The 22,356-nt window shown below is 38.0% G+C and overlaps 1 protein-coding gene across 11 annotated transcripts in view; it reads left to right on the top strand.

The window, feature by feature from the left end:
• LOC139748310 (zinc finger-containing ubiquitin peptidase 1-like) overlaps positions 1-16,241 on the top strand; it is a 48,623-nt gene extending 32,382 nt beyond the window's left edge. For 10 of the 11 annotated variants that reach the window (XM_071661327.1, XM_071661325.1, XM_071661323.1 and 7 more), the window contains 6 exons: positions 1,098-1,221; positions 2,126-2,267; positions 4,391-4,482; positions 4,767-4,894; positions 11,830-12,056; positions 13,827-16,241. In XM_071661327.1, the coding sequence (XP_071517428.1) occupies positions 1,098-1,221; positions 2,126-2,267; positions 4,391-4,482; positions 4,767-4,894; positions 11,830-12,056; positions 13,827-13,871 (758 nt within the window). In that variant the 3' untranslated portion in view covers positions 13,872-16,241. Of the gene's footprint in view, positions 1-1,097; positions 1,222-2,125; positions 2,268-4,390; positions 4,483-4,753; positions 4,895-11,829; positions 12,057-13,826 lie in introns of those variants that run through there. The other variant, XR_011712629.1, reaches the window with a different exon arrangement.
• Positions 16,242-22,356: the final 6,115 nt, after the last annotated feature.

Raw genomic sequence — 22,356 nt, 5'->3', positions numbered from 1 at the left:
AGTCCAGTGAAATATGATATTTAACAATAGGCTAAGGATTGGGATAATGGTAATGGTTTGTAATTTGATAAGTTATGGACTTCCGATTAAGATATTGGGGAAATTCATGGAGTCTTCTAATCATGAAGGGCATTATGATTGCTGTAAAGATGAATTGTTGATAAAGTGGATGGATTTTGCAAACTTAAGAAAGAATATTTTGTAGAATTTCACTTTTAGATCACTGGCTCTAGTAGGGCACTTTACACAGGTTATGTAGACAAAATTCATGAGCTGTATCTTAGGATTAGGAAGCTGGATAGAAGGCTGGGAGGCATACAGTGGTGGAGAGTTGATAAGTTGACTTGCTTAATCCCTAAAATGGCGAATGACATGGAAAGGATGGAGTCATCTTTTCATCTGCTTAGCTCTTTGTTTCCAAACCTGATTATCTTGGTCAGCTTCAGATGTTCCAGCGTAGTGGGTGCAATTTCTTTGCCGCATATATTCCACAAAATGTTTTATTATCAAGGGCCTTGTAGTTGTATGTTTTGTTGTGTTAAAAGGCTCAGTCTTCTACATAAACCTCTTTATGTAGGGTGTGATCCTGTTTGCTTCAGATCTGTACAGCCATGTGGATCTCTCAGACATAGTTCTGTGGTGAGCATTTTTAATGATGCTAACATAATTTTTTCACTTATTTCCCTGTCATACACATCTAGCACCCAAGTCCAGGGTTACCGAACAGTCCAGTGTCCATAATGACATACTGTATGTGTGTGATAACATATTTGTACTGTATAGGGAGGGTGTTTTACACTTGTGGGACCCATCATTTGTATGTGTATTTTGTTTATACATGTTTTTCTGTGGGTGTGATTGTTTGTCAATGTATTATTGTACAGGGGTTTTTATAACATTGATTGAAAGGAGGTTGGTTTAGTATAGATGAATGTCTGGTAAATCTGTAGACAGTGATGTTTAGGAAAGTTGCTATCAAGTTTGGTGAGACCTGACACTGTTGAAAAATATTTTAAAAGTCCCCCCCCCCCCCCTCATCCCAGTAGATATTTCCTTAACCATTTATGTCAACTATTTGCAGATATTCTTTTTCTCAGGTCTCCTTGGTCCCATAAAGGCAGTTAGTGAGGGCACCAACAATGTGAAAGGAACTTACCTTTGCACCACAGTTGACCACTATGGCTCCACATATGGTGACCGGGGCTGGGGATGTGGGTACAGGTGAGTATACCATTACAGAACTTATAGAGCCCTTCATGCTGCAGAATCATACTTTATCTCAAAAATCTACAGTGTTTTATTTTGTACTGCAGATTCATCCCCATTTACAGTATGAGATAATCCTTTGTGACTTATTTGGCATATGTAGTGCTTTTAATGTGACTTATGTTTGGAGGTAGTGAAGTACTTTTACAGAAAATGTAATCAGAACTGGAAGGTAGGGTCGGACAGATGTCTGTTTTGTATCAGTTCTTGACCAGCATTTATATGGAAGTAGTTATGGCAAGAAACATCATTGTCAGCATATGTGTGTAATTTGGTATTAAAGAATAGAATTGCATTACTAAAAATGAGGTTAGAGAATATGAAGGAGTGTATAAGAATAGGAAATCCTCCCCTCCTGTTTTACTTTTCTAAAAGAAGGAACAGAGAAGGGGGCCAAGTAAAAATTATTCCCTCTAAGGCTCAGTCAACTGTTCTTTACCTGTACCTCGCCAATGCAGGAAATGTTGAATACATATGAAAAATGTACATATATCGTATGTTTTTATGTATTTATATTTATTTATATATGATTGTCCAAGGCTCTGTTATATAGATAGTATCTGTCATGTCATAGATGTCTCAGTTGTTGCCATCTCTAATGACAAGAAAAATGAATATCTTAAGGAAAAGGATTTAAAAGAAATTGCTTTGAGTTGTTCAAGTGTGTTGACCTGACTTGTAAAGATTGAAAGGTTATAGGAAGATAAGATATATCTTTGTGATATAAGGTTACATGTTTGTGTTTGTATGAGTGAGAGATTATTTAACATGTTCTTCATCTGATAAACCTTTATCACTAACTAGGATATGTTATTGTTTATTTTGGCCTTCACACTAATGAATTTTTATATGTTTGCAGAAACATACAGATGCTGTTAAGTTGCCTTCAGCATCACACGGGCTATTATGAACGCCTTTTCTCAGGACCAAACTTGATGCCCTCTATCTCACAGATACAGAAGCTTATTGAGCAAGCATGGAGAAATGGTTTTGATCTACAGGTGGAGTTTTGTTGTTCAAGCTTTATTTCCTTGATAGATACAGATTACATGAAAGATTATGAAAGAATGAATTAATGATTTTAGAAAGAGTGAATGTTAGGGAAGACAAGGTTAGGTAGAGAGGAACAGTGAAGAAATTTCTCTATAAGAGTGGTAATTCTTTACATAGATATAGGGAAATTACATCTGCCATGAATGCAAAAAGAAAGATATATAGCATATGAATAGTATAGGTAGAAGTATATGAACTAAAACTTGATCATACTCCAGACAGTTAAGATAGTAGAATGTTTGACCTCAGTATCCTTTACAAACTTTAATACGAGAGATTTTTTTTTCCAAACCAACAGCTGGCCAGCCTTTTCAAGCTGAGCTAATCACAGTGCAGAAGTGATTTTCCCAACTCTCAAATTCTCTGTTGATTTTGACTCATCCAGTTAAGAACCCCAGTTTCTTTAGTTAACTTCCAGTAACCCACCACTTCAACTATAGTCTTCCACCTTCCTAAACTCAGTCAGTTCTCCAACCTTTGGTTGATGAGAATTTTATTTTATAATGTACCCTGTAACTTTCTTATCTCAGCCTAAATGTGAGCTGTGGATTTTGCATTATCTGTTAGAGTTGCAAGTAATTTGTCTCTGTTGAATGTTGTGAAATAGACTATTCCTTATCACTGTGGGATCAGGAAGAAGAGTTTGTGATATTCATTGTTCAGGATGAAAATGCTACTGATTTGGGAAGATCGTCCTTTATGGGTAAAGATGAATCCAGACCCAAACTTTCTTGAAAAATTAGACTATTAGATTTTGGAATTAACCTGTTTCAATACAGTCAAGGAAAGAGAATCATCTAAGGATTTTTTGTTCTTACAAAAAATTAAATTGGGCAACTCCAGTGCAGTGTTTGCAGAGGCTCCTACCGAATATTCCTGCTGATTAAGTGAGGAGCAAGAGGGTTTTAGGAAATGTAGAGAATGTGTAGATCAGATTTTTGTGGTGAGAATGACTGGACAAGAATTAAGTGAAAGATGAGAAGCTGTATGCAGTTTTAGGTGAACACACGTAAAAGTAGATTAATGGTGTTTCAAATAGAACAGAGTGAAAGTATAGATTTTGCAAATTGCGAAGCTCTATAAAGTGGGAGAAGAAAGTTTACTAAACTGTGTTATATCTTTGAGGGAAAGACTGGAAGAGATGAGAATTTAAGTATTTGGGAGATATCTTGGATAGTTTGGTGATATGGAAGGAAAGATAAGGGAGAAAGCAGTTCAGGGTAGAAGAGTCATTGGTTCCCCAAATATATGATGAAGGGTAGAGGTGTAATCATGGAAGTGAAGGAGGGATTGAAGGACAGCGTAGTCCTTCCAACCCTGACCCATTCAGCAAAAACAGAGGTCAAGAATCCAGGCTGTGCAGATAACTTATTTGAGAAGAGCATGTGGTATGCCTTTATGGAATGAAGAAAGCGATGAAGGGGTATATGAGAGATTTGGTATAGCAGGTAATGAATTATGGAGTGGTAGAGTGGGTGAAAAGTGATACTTTGAGGCAGTTTGTGTTTGGGGAAAGAATGCAAGACAGAGATTTTACAAGGAGAGTGTATGAGTACAATTAAAGGGGTTAATGTGTGAGGAATACTGCCTCTGACATGGGGAAATAGAGTAAAAGAGTACTGGAAGAATGCATGGAATGGAGTATGCGAGAGAGGCATGAAAGGACAGTGATAAGTGTATGCTTTTAGGTCTTAATCGCATTATTTTGATATCCTATAGAATGATTGTGGCAGAGTTCTATGCACTGTATACCAGTTTATATTACACATACATCTATAAAAAAAAAGTGACGTAAGCTGTTCCAGAAAGATATTTCTTTTTTCAGCATTATTTCGTGTTCTTAGGGAATATTGTCAGTTTTTTTTTTTATAATTTTCCAAAAGAAAGAATAGAGAAGGGGGCCAGGTGAGGATATTCCCTCAAAGGCCCAGTCCTCTGTTCTTAACGCTACCTCGCTAACGCGGGAAATGGCGAATAGTATGAAAGAAAGAAAAAGATAGTTATAGTTGTGTGAATTACAGTCAACACTTGCTCCAACTTTTCTGTTCTCACATTAACCTCATATTTACAGGGATGTGAGCAGTTAGGTGGTAAGTTATCCAACACAAGGAAGTGGATTGGTGCCACAGAAGTTGTCACTTTACTGTCATCCTTTAGAATCAGGTAAGACAGTCTAGGACAAGTAGTTAATTAGGATATTAGAGATTTTGTAATGTCTTTGTTAGTTTTAGTAATTAAAATATACACAGGCTTATGTTTTTGCATATAAAAATACTAAAGTTGTGAAAACACTTGATGCATTTGCAGGGTGAAGAAGAAATAATGTATTGATTCTTATTTGGGACTGTTGATGATTGAAAGTGGCATTAAAGAGTCTGAATACATAGAGATTTAATTTGGCAGAATATTAATCTTTTACATGGGTTTGACTCAGCTCTCAACTTCAGGTGTCAATTGATTGACTGCCATCGACCAACAGGATCAGATGGGACTCATCCAGAGTTGTTCCGATGGTGCCTTGACTACTTTTCAAAACCTGCAGAGTTCAAGCCTCCCATATACCTCCAGCATCAGGGTAAGACTTGCCCGTAGTCTTATTAACAGTGCCATATCGGTTTTTTGTAGGGGATGGAGCTGATTGTTACAAATTTATAGTGTAATAGTGTTTCTAACCTTATAGCAGTTCTGTGATTTTGATTCCTCCACTCTAGCTCCAGAAATCTCCCCCTTAAATTTTTTTGAGCTGTTATGCCAACACCTGCTCTATAGCCAGTATCAGCATAAGTTTCATCCTACTTATTATCCATTCTGCCCCAGAGCTTGTTGCTCTGCTTTCACTCATTAGTGACTGCTCTTCATCATCTATACCTAATATCTATTGTAAGTGACAATTAGATGCTGTTCGAGTCCTGAGTTCCACTGCATTTACAGACATGTGAAGCTAGGGTTGCAACAACACGAAAGGGTATAGAAGTGGTAGAGCAGTGATATTAACAGCATTGTCATTGATGATAAAGTATCAGAACTAAACGTAGTTAGGAAGTGAGATTTTGACAACATAGGCCAGTGAGTTTGATATTACATGTAATGAAATTCTTAGAGAGTAAAGAATCATATATTGAAACATCTGACAGCTAGAGATGATTTGTGCATAGAGAAAGATCTCAAACAATTTAAAAACTCAGGTATTATCAGGCTGCAATAACACAAGGACCAAAGTGCAAGAAATAAGGATGGATACTGTTTTTGTGGATTTGCAAGGGCATCTAAAGTAAACTATATGATTTTTGAGAGAAAGTAGCAAAATATAACTTTTAAAGATGGATTAGGAAGATGAATCAAGGGGTTTCTAAGAGTTTGAAGATTTAGTGTAATCCCAGTCAGAACTATGCTTGATGAAGATGTATTTTCAGGTATCCTCAAGGAATAGCATTACCTTCAATGTTGTCTGTGTTCATGATTTTATACACTGACAAAGATTTAAAATGAATTTGTGATAAGATATTTTGCTGATGAAAATTATAAGAAGCAGACGAGCAAACAGAGTCTAGTAGCACCTCTTTATAAGAATACTTATCAATATGACTTGAGCTTGGCTGAATGAATGAATTAAGAATGAAGCAGGCTTAGAATGCTGTGATACATTCGGAGCAGACAAGGGTAATATTAAAGAAGATGGGGTATGTAAACAAAAAATTAGATGGAAATTGGGTAATGAAATTAAGCGATTAAAAATTTGAAGCATTAGCACTTAGCATACCAGTCATAGACAATCAGTACCATGGCACACAAACTGCATAAGACTGAACTGCAAGAGTTTAGTAGGGAACTAACATAAGTAAAGGAGTTATTCAGAGGTCTTAAGAAACTTGAACTGACTCTAATTTGGTCAGAGAACTTCAGTTTCTTTTTTCTTTTTTTCGTGAAGAGGGGACTGGACTATCAATGTAAATATAGAGCTAAAGCAGTGAACGGTGTGTCAGCAGATAAAAGGGAACAGCTGAGATAACAAATGAATCAGTGTAATTCAAATCATGCAAAAATGAAGAGAAACAATAATACAATAGAGCTACCTTTTACAGTATCACACTTATCCCGGACATGGAAGTTAACAAAACTAGTGTCTCATATCACAGTATCATGGAAGTGACTGAAGACAAGCGTAGAAATTGATGAAGACAAAACATTGTAGTGAGGGATACAAGCAAAATGTGCAACTTGAATGTCTGCCCTGACAAAATGGAGTGGGATGAGACTGATATTTTGATAGTGGTGACAAGGCAGGAAGTGGTTTTTCAGTAGAAGTAATGGTAAAAGTAACAACAATGTTTTACAAGGAAATGACATGCATGATTAAAAGACTGATTATTTTTTTTTTTTTTTATTATACTTTGTCGCTGTCTCCCGCGTTTGCGAGGTAGCGCAAGGAAACAGACGAAAGAAATGGCCCAACCCCCCCCCCATACACATGTATATACATACGTCCACACACGCAAATATACATACCTACACAGCTTTCCATGGTTTACCCCAGACGCTTCACATGCCCTGCTTCAATCCACTGACAGCACGTCAACCCCGGTATACCACATCGCTCCAATTCACTCTATTCCTTGCCCTCCTTTCACCCTCCTGCATGTTCAGGCCCCGATCACACAAAATCTTTTTCACTCCATCTTTCCACCTCCAATTTGGTCTCCCTCTTCTCCTTGTTCCCTCCACCTCCGACACATATATCCTCTTGGTCAATCTTTCCTCACTCATCCTCTCCATGTGCCCAAACCACTTCAAAACACCCTCTTCTGCTCTCTCAACCACGCTCTTTTTATTTCCACACATCTCTCTTACCCTTACGTTACTCACTCGATCAAACCACCTCACACCACACATTGTCCTCAAACATCTCATTTCCAGCACATCCATCCTCCTGCGCACAACTCTATCCATAGCCCATGCCTCGCAACCATACAACATTGTTGGAACCACTATTCCTTCAAACATACCCATTTTTGCTTTCCGAGATAATGTTCTCGACTTCCACACATTCTTCAAGGCCCCCAGGATTTTCGCCCCCTCCCCCACCCTATGATCCACTTCCGCTTTCATGGTTCCATCCGCTGCCAGATCCACTCCCAGATATCTAAAACACTTCACTTCCTCCAGTTTTTCTCCATTCAAACTCACCTCCCAATTGACTTGACCCTCAACCCTACTGTACCTAATAACCTTGCTCTTATTCACATTTACTCTTAACTTTCTTCTTCCACACACTTTTCCAAACTCAGTCACCAGCTTCTGCAGTTTCTCACATGAATCAGCCACCAGTGCTGTATCATCAGCGAACAACAACTGACTCACTTCCCAAGCTCTCTCATCCCCAACAGACTTCATACTTGCCCCTCTTTCCAAAACTCTTGCATTTACCTCCCTAACAACCCCATCCATAAACAAATTAAACAACCATGGAGACATCACACACCCCTGCCGCAAACCTACATTCACTGAGAACCAATCACTTTCCTCTCTTCCTACACGTACACATGCCTTACATCCTCGATAAAAACTTTTCACTGCTTCTAACAACTTTCCTCCCACACCATATATTCTTAATACCTTCCACAGAGCATCTCTATCAACTCTATCATATGCCTTCTCCAGATCCATAAATGCTACATACAAATCCATTTGCTTTTCTAAGTATTTCTCACATACATTCTTCAAAGCAAACACCTGATCCACACATCCTCTACCACTTCTGAAACCACACTGCTCTTCCCCAATCTGATGCTCTGTACATGCCTTCACCCTCTCAATCAATACCCTCCCATATAATTTACCAGGAATACTCAACAAACTTATACCTCTGTAATTTGAGCACTCACTCTTATCCCCTTTGTCTTTGTACAATGGCACTATGCACGCATTCCGCCAATCCTCAGGCACCTCACCATGAGTCATACATACATTAAATAACCTTACCAACCAGTCAACAATACAGTCACCCCCTTTTTTAATAAATTCCACTGCAATACCATCCAAACCTGCTGCCTTGCCGGCTTTCATCTTCCGCAAAGCTTTCACTACCTCTTCTCTGTTTACCAAATCATTTTCCCTAACCCTCTCACTTTGCACACCACCTCGACCAAAACACCCTATATCTGCCACTCTATCATCAAACACATTCAACAAACCTTCAAAATACTCACTCCATCTCCTTCTCACATCACCAGTACTTGTTATCACCTCCACACTTGCGCCCTTCACCGAAGTTCCCATTTGCTCCCTTGTCTTACGCACTTTATTTACCTCCTTCCAGAACATCTTTTTATTCTCCCTAAAATTTAATGATACTCTCTCACCCCAACTCTCATTTGCCCTTTTTTTCACCTCTTGCACCTTTCTCTTGACCTCCTGTCTCTTTCTTTTATACATCTCCCACTCAATTGCATTTTTTCCCTGCAAAAATCGTCCAAATGCCTCTCTCTTCTCTTTCACTAATACTCTTACTTCTTCATCCCACCACTCACTACCCTTTCTAATCAACCCACCTCCCACTCTTCTCATGCCACAAGCATCTTTTGCGCAATCCATCACTGATTCCCTAAATACATCCCATTCCTCCCCCACTCCCCTTACTTCCATTGTTCTCACCTTTTTCCATTCTGTACTCAGTCTCTCCTGGTACTTCCTCACACAGGTCTCCTTCTCAAGCTCACGTACTCTCACCACCCTCTTCACCCCAACATTCACTCTTCTTTTCTGAAAACCCATACAAATCTTCACCTTAGCCTCCACAAGATAGTGATCAGACATCCCTCCAGTTGCACCTCTCAGCACATTAACATCCAAAAGTCTCTCTTTCGCATGCCTGTCAATTAGCACATAATCCAATAACGCTCTCTGGCCATCTCTCCTACTTACATAAGTATACTTATGTATATCTCGCTTTTTAAACCAGGTATTCCCAATCATCAGTCCTTTTTCAGCACATAAATCTACAAGCTCTTCACCATTTCCATTTACAACACTGAACACCCCATGTATACCAATTATTCCCTCAACTGCCACATTACTCACCTTTGCATTCAAATCACCCATCACTATGACCCGGTCTCGTGCATCAAAACCACTAACACACTCATTCAGCTGCTCCCAAAACACTTGCCTCTCTTGATCTTTCTACTCATGCCCAGGTGCATATGCACCAATAATCACCCACCTCTCTCCATCAACTTTCAGTTTTACCCATATTAATCGAGAATTTACTTTCTTACACTCTATCACATACTCCCACAACTCCTGTTTCAGGAGTATTGCTACTCCTTCCCTTGCTCTTGTCCTCTCACTAACCCCTGACTTTACTCCCCAGACATTCCCAAACCACTCTTCCCCTTTACCCTTGAGCTTCGTTTCACTCAGAGCCAAAACATCCAGGTTCCTTTCCTCAAACATACTACCTATCTCTCCTTTTTTCACATCTTGGTTACATCCACACACATTTAGGCACCCTACTCTGAGCCTTCGAGGAGGATGAGCACTCCCCGCGTGACTCCTTCTTCTGTTTCTGATACTGTGCAGAAATAAGGACATATACAGAGCTATATGAAATAATTGATGAATGGAAGTAAATAGAATATATGCAATAAACTAAATGATATACACCAGTTAACTTCAAATCACTTACAATCATTCTTTGAAAGATGAATAAGAGAACTCATTGTAGAATGAATAAGAGAACTCATTGTGGAACATATGATGGACACAAATTTGTACCAGGGAAAAGTATGCAAACTCAACTACTGCTTTAGTGTACCATGGTGATGTATGAAACTCTGTCACAAGGAAAGCGAATGGTCACTTTCACTTAACTTTTGCCAAAGCATTTTACAAAGTAAGCTACTTTTTCTTTTCTTTCATACTATTCGCCATTTCCCGCGATAGCGAGGTAGCGTTCTGAACAGAGGACTGGGCCTTTGAGGGAATATCCTCACCTGGCCCCCTTCTCTGTTCCTTCTTTTGGAAAAAAAAAAAGTAAAGTACTATATAGAATATTATTTGTGGAAATGGCAAGACATGATAGTAAAATTACAGTCAATTAGCTATTCAAATGGATCTTGGAGTTTCTAACTAATAGAGAATTTAAAGTGGTAGCAGATCAAGCTGATAGGGTCATAACAAAGAAAACTGCAAAACGATTTCAGCATATTCTTCAAATGTGCAAGAGAACCCAATGGAATTTAAGGTAGAAAAAGTTTAACCTGGTGCTACCTCACTAATATGGGAAACAGTGATAAGTATGAAAAAGATAAGATGATAAACAAATAAGTCATGGAATGATTAACAATTATTCAGTGCCTTCCATCAAAGGATCAGCAGTAAAACACATGTAGAGTGAAGGAAACCTCAAAGATTTAGGAGTTCTCTTAAATTAGAAATTTGACTTCCAGAAATACATCAATAAGATAGTACTGTTAAGCTCATACTAAGAAGATTCACCAAGAGAGACACAAAGCTAATGATTGAAATGTTTGATATGTAGATAAGAAGCAAATTAGATAATGTGGCATTTTATGGTCACCACTCAAAGGAAATTAAACAAGTTAGAGAGAATTTAGAAAATTCACAATCAAAATTGATGGCATAGAACATAGGATCTATCATTGAAGGTTAAAAGAACTTGAGCTTTTCGATGGAGAAAGAAAAAGAAAGAGATTTACTATATGTGCCTGACAGCAAACTGAAAGTATCAAGAATAATGTTTTTTGTCAGGGAGCAACTCAGCTAGAACAATACCTGGGAATTTACCAAAAAGTTACCAGACAAATGTATATGAGGGTTCACCAGAAAAGTTGAGCAATTACAGAAAACTTTTAAAAGAAAACTAGTTATGTTATTGAAGTCAGTTGCAAATGACCCTCGGATTGACAGCTATACAAGTTGCATGGGAGCAGAGAAAAACCTTATTATCCATCATGCAATATATGTAGTGAGTGCCACAAATTATCCCAGACTTTCTGGCAAAATTTTGTTGAAGGTACTCCTGTTTATGTAGAGAAACATTCACTTTTTGAATTGCCACTCTCATTCATAGAATACATTTCCCATATAACTGTATTGTTGATTTTTCCCTCTGCTACGTACTTTTCTGGGTCTTTCTATCCTTGTGATTTTCTTTCTTCCAGGCATTCATCCCTTTTTTGAATGACTGTTATTTATTATTGTGCAGTGAGCAGCTGCTTCTCTTCATTTACATGATAACCAGTAAAAATGTGGAATTGTTCTACAAATGTCTAAAAAAAAATCCTGCCCAGATTTCCACACTTTCAAGTGTGGAGATGGTCAGTGGCCAAATTGACTGGGACTGCTTTGAACACAGTAAAAGATTTATCTAGAATTGGATAACAGTGGACAGGTAGAAGTAACAACATTCCTACCACTCCTTAGTGCCTTGATTTTTTCATTGCAGAGATGATATCTCCATACCTTTAGTGAAGACTTTTTCTTTCATAGGCCATAGTCGAACTATCATTGGTGTGGAGCAGTTGGGTGGTAATGAGGGAATTCGTCTTTTGGTATTGGACCCGTCCCACTCTCCAACACAAGTAGCTCAGCTGCTGCACACCCAGACAGCACCTGCTGCCATGAGACTGCTACGCAAACCATTATCAAGCATGCGAGCTAAGCAGTATCAAATGGTAGTAGTGGTTGGCCTTATTGAAACTGATCAGGAATATCAGGTGAGGGACGTAGTATTGATTACCATATGTTTTAAAGCACTCTGTTATGACTCGTTATTATAGCACAGAAGAGCTCTTTCAGTAGCATGTACTTCAAGTTTTGGTAAGAGGATTTTCAAAAATCTGTATCAACTTTAGGAAGTAATGCACTTAAACACTACTGTGCCATATTTGTCTGTAACACAAGTTGGTGTTGATTTTATCCAAACTGAAATGAAAATCATACCACATGCACTCACATTGATAATATACTATGTTTTTCCATATTTTGCATGAATATGTAAGAAGGCTCTTGCTCACTAGGGGATACAAACACTGTTTTAACCCCCAAAATTAGTTTTATCCAAGAGGATTTACCCCCTTCAACCATCACAAGACAAATTCTCACTTACAGCGCCCATTGACTATACATTCAACCCTCTAGACCTGTGGTATCAAGGTGTGGAGAGTTTGACATCATTTTTCAGTGTTTTCAGTTTTGTTTCAGGCCTACAGAAATGTCTGGTGGTTATGAGTGCCTTACTTGTGGGTTTTCCATGATACAGGTCTAGAATAATTTGTTTTAACTTGAGAACTAGTGTACCCAGAGACAAAACACAAGCTAGCTGTCAGAATATAGTAGCAACCTTGATCTTTGTTTTAATGGTACAACTTTACCTCTACTTGTTTTTTTTTTTCGTGAATTATGACTATTGCATAGCAGGAGTATTGTATATGAACCTTGGTATTGATGATCACAAATGAGGCAAGGGATATTGCCAAAGTGTGAGATAAAAGACTGGGACAATGACCGAACCAATCGAGAGGTTCTTATTTTAATGGGTCAGTCTACGGGTGGCACCTTTCCAGAATTTAGTTATGTATTTTGCCAATAATGTTCTAACCACTTGACATTCATTACATCATGATCAACAAGTAATCCTTTGAGGCAAACACCCCAAGGCCTGAGATTCCATGCATCAGCTGACATACCATTGATACACATGGGGGAGCTTTTTAATGGTATGGCTCATGTTGTTGGCCTGTGTTTCAAAAATAATTGTCCTGAAACAATATAGATGAAGCCTTGGTTTTGAATCATACACTTAGCCATGGTTCACGTTATTGGCAAGGTGTAACTGATTTGTAGGCGAGTGCATCTTTGTCAAGAAGCTTGGAACTTTTTAAGGATCCATGTTTGTTGCTGAAATTTTTAAGCTCCTGAGTTACATTTGGGTCCAGAAAAGAATCACTGCATGGAGTCTGTTTGTTTTGGTACACCAAAACTCACCTGCCAAATGAATGTGAGATGAGTAACTTCAGATATTCACAAATTAACCAGATTCAGTGCTTCTGGTCAAACTGAACCAATTTAGCTTTTACTGAAAAATTGTTAATGGAAAACTTTTATGAGGGCAAGGGTATTTTCCATGGATATATGAAAGGTCTCACCAGACCCTGAAATTCACCCATATCCCAGTGTTTCAGTAGAATTCTCATAAGAGTGATTCATAATTATGGCACAGTTTGGTTTATGGATTGCTGTGTATGTTGAAATGCCAGTACCCTTACCTCAGGATACCACAAGGCCTCGTCAGCCAGTATCATGTATTTAGCAATTCATTGTTTCTACCTTTGTCAGAATGCATAGATATGTTACTAATTTTCTCATTTTCAAATCAGTTCTTCAAGATTTAAAATTTGATGAACTGTGGTGTCTGTAATGCTTCTTTTGACACACAAAATATATATTTCATGATTGTATTAACTAAAATTAATTTTTTTTTACAGCAAAGCAAGATTCTTCAAGCATCAACAAGGATACCTAAGGATTAAATTTAGTGTCAATTATAATTATAATTAATTGTTGAAACAATGAACAACAACCACTTTATATAGGATATACTAATAAAAACTGAAACTGCCTGTTTATCTGTATCTGTCTTTTCACAATGAACAGGCCCACTGCCGATTATACGTTAGATGTGATATACTTCCCTTTCAGTTTTCCAAAGACTGCCTGTTAGTTTGAATTATTAAAACAACATAGGTCTTAATCAGTGGGTCTTGTTTGTGAAGTGGTGATTAAGGGACTTTTTTCATATATATATATATATATATATATATAATATATCTCACAACTCATTTTCTTTACACCGTATCTTAAGGTGAAGGTAACTCAAGATGTTTGCCTTCTAGATGCTGGACTATTGGGGATTCTCATGTTTCATCAAGAAAGTGTTCCTTAAGTGATCGGCTCACTTGTTGTTAATTACCTTAGAAGTCTTACGAATATATCGTTGCTTCTAAAATGAACAGAATGTAAATAGAAATATAAGATGCATCAGGGATTAATTCTTTGTGGATTTTCTTTAATTCAAGAACATAATAGCTGTAGAGTGCTTAGTGCCACAAAACGGTTGCTGTATACATTGTATCTGGGATTTTTTAGTCTGTGTATGTTGATGATGCTCTGACCTCTTTTCCTCCATAATATCGTGAAAGAATTTTAATTGCAACGTATATATATTTTTTAATTCATAGATTAATGATGCAAATGATATTTAGAGGTAGAGGAGGGGTGTATAGCTACCTATTTTGTCTCATATTTTGTAGTACATTGTAGGGGATTTTTTATATTTTCAGACATCTTATTTCTTTTTAGCCAGAGTTACAGTTATCCGATATATACCTTTTTAGAAAATGCAAAGGCCTTGTATTACAGTATTACTCTTAATTTGATTTTTAGATAATTTAATTCATTAAGCCAGTGGGAACATATCTCAACCAATGGCAAAGTGTCATTCTTTAAAGAATAACCCATCATTATTTTCTTTTTCTTTTTTTCTCGGTTATTGTTTGCCTCACATTTTTATATTTAGTTGATATCCTTGGAATGATCCTGAAATGCAAAGGCAACCTGATGTAGAATGCAGTGTCAGTGATGAGCCAGCTGTTTTGAATACAAGCAGACCTAAGTAGGGACCAAGTTATAGCCAACGAAAAAATGTAAACATTATGGCACTCAGTTTTTTTTAACTAGTAGTTTTCCTTTATGACAAGCTTTAGTTAGTTGATATTGCCCCGTGTTTCCTTAAGACTGTTTCTGAATGCAAGTAACATTATCTAGTCATATTTGATAGCTTCAGGCATTTGTATACTCTGATTTTTCCTCTTGTCTTGAGTAAGGCAGGTTCAGAATAGTCAGCAAACTTTTCATGCTTTTAATCTAAATTTCAAACATGAATTGATTATTGAAATGAAAAAAGAAAGACAGTAGCAAGAGGGAAAGCACTCTTAAAGCATAAGAAAGTAATGTTCCTTTACATTCATTAATTACATTCATTAATTCATAACTAGCATTCCTTCAAGGTGAAAATGCTTGAATTAAAAATTTGTGCTTAATGATTTTTTAAATTTAGCCAAAACTATCTTACAATAAAGTGATAGTGCTGAATGAAACATGTGCATTCTTTTTACTGGATATTTTGCATTGCCCTACAGAGGCAAAAGTGTTGAAATGTCTTGAGTGTCTGCAGTTTCTGGTGTGTAACTAGACTTTCAGTGTTACATTATTTAATTGTTTTTTCCATGCAGACCAACTTGCTTGCTCCAGATCTCCATACTCCCCTCCCACTTCAGTCATCACATTTTGTTTCTTTCAATATTTTCCGTGTATTTGGAGCCATGTTAATTGATATGTTATTCATATAGCTTCTTTGGTTTTATATGTGCATAATAATGCTGAAACAGATTTATGTTGGTACTTTTGCAGTGCTGCATGTGAGAATTGATGTCCGACAGATTTGCTTGTTGTAGGTTTGGTTAGGTTGATGCTTCACCCCTGGTTAGAGTACAGGACAAGTTTGGTTAGGGTAGGATGTGCTTTTTTTCTTTAGTTTGATACGCATTTTTTCTTGTCTGCCAAAGCCCTCCCAGCTTTTGGCTGTGGAACTTTACTGTTGTAAAAAACTCTGTTACACATCAGATTTATCCCACGTAGGAACAACTACATGCATTAACCAATATTTAAAAGTAAATCTGCAAATAGTGTATTGGCCAGTAATGGTTAGAAATATCCATTAATTTGACTGTGTAAGTTTTTTTCAGTTTTACGAAAGCATTTGATGATGTTATCTCAATCATTAGGGTAAATCTGATTTAGTGTTCTTTATCTAAAATGTGTATCAGTTTATGAATACACTTCTTGACTTGCTTAACATTTATTATATTCAGATATTTTCATAAATACTATAGAATTGTCTCTCTATATTCATCATTACTTTCTCTTTCTCTCCCACCATTTTATTTACAGCGACTGATGTATCATGGGCAAACTGTACCCACAGTGATGGCCATTTCAGGTGAAAGGAAAATGTGGTGTGAGAGAAAGAATGAAGAAATTGAGTTAGAGCTCCTTAGGTGTTTGTAGACCTGACTTCTGAAGGCAATAAGATTATAGGGAGAGGAACATGTATAGAAAGAATTGCACCTTTGCTGTTTTAGGGAAAGAGTTATCCTAATGGTCACCCCTCATTTGGCCTGACTCCACACTAAAACTTTGGGAAGCAGCAGTACTTCATAATAGGGCAAATAAAATTGCAGATATGAAACAGTTGCTCAGAAGAAAAATTATTACAACACCTATGCAACAACTCCAACTTCTAGGAACAAGATTTTGTGATGTTGGTTATCTGGGGTTTCTAGGACAGAGCAGAGGATAGAGTTATACCTATGTTTATAGTATTGCAGGGTTGAATTGTGGTGTATTGAAATTGTAGAGGGAAATGAGTAACACAGAAAGACAGAGGTAGAAATTTTTAGTACAGTTTAGCATATTTAAATTATCGAAGTAACTTCCTCACATTCCGAGATGCTGAAGGTGTCTTAATTAAGAGAGGATATATGTTTAGTGTGAAAATGATAATGAGAGTGAAGAGATGATGAAAAGTGAGTTGATGTGAAGAAAGTGGAATCATCAATATAAATGACAACAGGTTTTGAGGTTGTAGATAGACTATTTATTGAGAGACAAAATGAGAATGTGATCGGGCAGAACCCCGAAGAACCCCTCTGTAGACAGGATAAGAGTGGGAAGTTCCTCCATCAGCTTGTATAGCTTTGGATTGACTTGAAGCTGTACATTAGAGAGAAGCAGAAAAGCCAAAGGAAGTAAGTTTAGAAAGCAGAGATTAATGCCACACCCTGGTCATTGTTTTAAGAGATGTTGAGGGGCACAAAAAACGATTCACCAAAATCCCTGTTAAAGAAGGACCAGAAAATGAGTCACTCAAGAGAAAAGATGACCAGTAGTCATTGTATTGCAAAAGCTGTATTTGTGATCAAAAGGAAGGGAATGGGATTCTAAGTGTTTGGGAAAATGAGTCAGGAGGAATTTCAGAGACTCTGATGATAGCAGAAGTGAAAGCAATGGAGCAGTATTTGGAAAGATTAGAATATTTTTATTTCTCAGTGATGGGCTACATTAAGGTGTGGTTCTGAGAAAAAGGAAGAATTTGAGTTTCTAGACAGAAACAAAATAGGTGAGTAAGGATCAGAGGTACACTCTCTCAGGACTTGAGATGTGCCATCTGAGCTATATGCCTTGCCCATATGAAGTTAGGAAAATGCTGTACTTGGGAAGTCCTGTGATAGGAGAATTAAGAAGGCATGGGTTCAGCAGGAGGAAACAGGAAGGAGTAGATGCAGAATCATGCAAAGAAGAATTAGAGGAAAATAAGTACTGAAAAGAATGGCTTTATCAGTTAGAGTTAACTATAGATTTGTAAGATCAGATGAGGGAAGAAGAAGCACATGGAGCTAAAAGAGAAAGTCCCGAAGAGAACAACAAAGAAAGTACCGTATTTGAACGAGCTTAGTTACAGATAAAAGCTAAAGGTCTTGAATCTGCACATCAAGGAAGAGACCTGATCACAACTTTTAAATTTTTAAACCAGATTGATGACAAGCCATGAACAGCTCTTCAAGAGATGTAGGAGTAAAATATGCAAAAGACACAACAATAACCATGGACTGTCCCCCTGGTAAAAATGAAAGGCTTAATTTTGCTTCACATTTCATCAACCTGTATTCACAGATCCCCCACTTCCCAGCATAACCCACACAGAAAATATTCGCAACACAATCGCTCAAAAAGCACTAAACAAATGCCTCCTTTTCCTCCTCTTCCCCGAATCTTGTATTCCACTCCACTAGACAGATACCATAAACGAGTCACTCCTCTTTTTTGTACTCTGGATACCATTCATTTCTAACAATACAAAAGTCAGTTCAGCTTGTCACAAGACCAGACAAGCCTAACATTATTTCCACAGTGAAGAAACTGAACACCGACTAATTAAGTACCTGTTTTCACCCCCCCGTCAAGACATACACATGACATCACCTCGCCTCTTGACCAGTGGTCCCTTATGGTAGATAAGGCTGGCTTCCTGAGGGCTTTAGGAGATACATAGATGTTCTTGGGGCAGTAGTATGTATTATTTTAAATGGCATACCCATCAAAGAAATTATCTTAACAGATGAATCCGATGAATTCCAAAATGAACACTACAACTCCTGTTTTCTTGGTAGGGTTGGTTAGTATGAATGAGATGCATTTTTTGATATTTATGGTAGTTGCTATATATATATTACTTACTCTCGAAAGAAAAAATAAGATGCTTTATTACTATTTGAAAATTATACCTTTCATAGTATAATTTGTTTTATGCACATTGTTTAACATAAGTGTAAGGATAGTGTTTTTGTTGTGTGTATGTGTGTATATATATATATATATATATATATATATATATATATATATATATATATATATATATATATATATATATATACGCAAGGAAACAGACGAAAGAAATGGCCCAACCCACCCCCATACACATGTATATACATACACGTCCACACACAAAAATATACATACCTATACATCTCAATGTACACATATATATACACACACAGACATATACATATATACACATGTACATAATTCATACTGTCTGCCTTTATTTATTCCCATCGCCACCTCACCACACATGGAATAACAACCCCCTCCCCCCTCATGCGTGCGAGGTAGCGCTGGGAAAAGACAACAAAGGCCCCATTCGTTCACACTCAGTCTCTAGCTGTCATGTAATAATGCACCGAAACTACAGCTCCCTTTCCACATCCAGGCCCCACAGAACTTTCCATGGTTTACCCCAGACACTTCACATGCCCTGGTTCAATCCATTGACAGCACGTCGTCCCCGGTATACCACATCGTACCAATTCACTCTATTTCTTGCACGCCTTACACCCTCCTGCATATATATATATATATATATATATATATATATATATATATATATATATATATATATATATATATGGTTTGAATGGTGAGAGGCTGGAGGAAGTGAAGTGTTTTAGATATCTGGGAGTGGATCTGTCAGCGGATGGAACCATGGAAGCGGAAGTGGATCATAGGGTGGGGGAGGGGGCGAAAATTTTGGGAGCCTTGAAAAATGTGTGGAAGTCGAGAACATTATCTCGGAAAGCAAAAATGGGTATGTTTGAAGGAATAGTGGTTCCAACAATGTTGTATGGTTGCGAGGCGTGGGCTATGGATAGAGATGTGCGCAGGAGGATGGATGTGCTGGAAATGAGATGTTTGAGGACAATGTGTGGTGTGAGGTGGTTTGATCGAGTAAGTAACGTAAGGGTAAGAGAGATGTGTGGAAATAAAAAGAGCGTGGTTGAGAGAGCAGAAGAGGGTGTTTTGAAATGGTTTGGGCACATGGAGAGAATGAGTGAGGAGAGATTGACCAAGAGGATATATGTGTCGGAGGTGGAGGGAACGAGGAGAAGAGGGAGACCAAATTGGAGGTGGAAAGATGGAGTGAAAAAGATTTTGTGTGATCGGGGCCTGAACATGCAGGAGGGTGAAAGGAGGGCAAGGAATAGAGTGAATTGGAGCGATGTGGTATACAGGGGTTGACGTGCTGTCAGTGGATTGAATCAAGGCATGTGAAGCGTCTGGGGTAAACCATGGAAAGCTGTGTAGGTATGTATATTTGCGTGTGTGGACGTGTGTATGTACGTGTGTATGGGGGTTGGGCCATTTCTTTCGTCTGTTTCCTCGCGCTACCTCGCAAACGCGGGAGACAGCGACAAAGTATAAAAAAAAAAAAAAAAAAAAAAAAAAAAAAAAAAAAAAAATGATAGAGTTGATAGAGATGCTCTGTGGAAGGTATTAAGAATATATGGTGTGGGAGGCAAGTTGTTAGGAGCAGTGAAGAGTTTTTATCGAGGATGTGAGGCATGTGTACGTGTAGGAAGAGAGGAAAGTGATTGGTTCTCAGTGAATGTAGGTTTGCGGCAGGGGTGTGTGATGTCTCCATGGTTGTTTAATTTGTTTATGGATGGGATTGTTAGGGAGGTGAATGCAAGAGTTTTGGAAAGAGGGGCAAGTATGAAGTCTGTTGGGGATGAGAGAGCTTGGGAAGTGAGTCAGTTGTTGTTCGCTGATGATACAGCGCTGGTGGCTGATTCATGTGAGAAACTGCAGAAGCTGGTGACTGAGTTTGGTAAAGTGTGTGAAAGAAGAAAGTTAAGAGTAAATGTGAATAAGAGCAAGGTTATTAGGTACAGTAGGGTTGAGGGTCAAGTCAATTGGGAGGTAAGTTTGAATGGAGCAAAACTGGAGGAAGTGAAGTGTTTTAGATATCTGGGAGTGGATCTGGCAGCGGATGGAACCATGGAAGCGGAAGTGGATCATAGGGTGGGGGAGGGGGCGAAAATCCTGGGAGCCTTGAAGAATGTGTGGAAAGCAAAAATGGGTATGTTTGAAGGAATAGTTGTTCCAACAATGTTGTATGGTTGCGAGGGGTGGGCTATGGATAGAGTTGTGCGCAGGAGGATGGATGTGCTGGAAATGAGATGTTTGAGGACAATGTGTGGTGTGAGGTGGTTTGATTAAGTAAGTAACGTAAGAGTAAGAGAGATGTGTGGAAATAAAAAGAGCGTGGTTGAGAGAGCAGAAGAGGGTGTTTTGAAATGGTTTGGGCACATGGAGAGAATGAGTGAGGAAAGATTGACCAAGAGGATATATGTGTCGGAGGTGGAGGGAACGAGGAGAAGTGGGAGACCAAATTATATATATATATATATTTTTTTTTTGCTTTGTCGCTGTCTCCCGCGTTTGTGAGGTAGCGCAAGGAAACAGACGAAAGAAATGGCCCAACCCACCCCCATACGCATGTATATACATACGTCCACACACACAAATATACATACCTACACAGCTTTCCATGGTTTACCCCAGACGCTTCACATGCCCTGATTCAATCCACTGACAGCACGTCAACCCTGGTATACCACATCGATCCAATTCACTCTATTCCTTGCCCTCCTTTCACCCTCCTGCATGTTCAGGCCCCGATCACACAAAATCTTTTTCACTCCATCTTTCCACCTCCAATTTGGTCTCCCACTTCTCCTCATTCCCTCCACCTCCGACACATATATCCTCTTGGTCAATCTTTCCTCACTTATTCTCTCCATGTGTCCAATCCAATTCAATACACCCTCTTCTGCTCTCTCAACCACACCCTTTTGTTACCACATGTCTCTCCTAGCCTTTCATTGCTTACTCGATCAAATCACCACACACCACATATTGCCCTCAAACATTTCATTTCCAACACTCCCACCCTCCTCCCTACAACCTCATCCATATCACACACACACACACACACACACACACACACACACACACACACACACACACACAATTGTATGTGTCTTTGGGAAGCAGGGTATTTTATAAATAAATTGTGACCAGTTAATAGGGAGACACCAACATCATGACATTTTTTTCTTTATATAATCATACATTGCAGTATTTGCATTGCCACATCTGTTTGTTAATTCCTACTGCTGATTCTCAGCATTGAACATTTATAATGAAAAAAGATGAATGATTACAGCAGATATTATCAAACACAAATAAATAATATAGGAGGAGATTGATCATACAACTAAAAAGCACATTTCAGAAATCAAATTGATATGGGTAATATATTATGGGGCAATTGCATACATTAGATTTCTTTTGATGATTTTAATGCATGGAGACCAACTAGCTTTTCAGTTGCATGCAAACCAATGAAATGACAAACAGATGAATGAGTGATAGGTTATACCATGAGGATGATGTGATGTTTACTATGTGATATATTTTCATTGTTTGCAAGTGTTATCACAATGACTCACAGTATGAATTTTATACTTTGTGATGCAATTGAAAGATAAATTTGAC

This window comes from Panulirus ornatus, chromosome 73 (genome assembly GCF_036320965.1).
Source record: "Panulirus ornatus isolate Po-2019 chromosome 73, ASM3632096v1, whole genome shotgun sequence".
Taxonomy (NCBI): Eukaryota; Metazoa; Arthropoda; class Malacostraca; order Decapoda; family Palinuridae; genus Panulirus; species Panulirus ornatus.
Note: the sequence above shows the minus strand (reverse complement) of the source record. Positions and strands in the feature narration are given on the sequence as shown.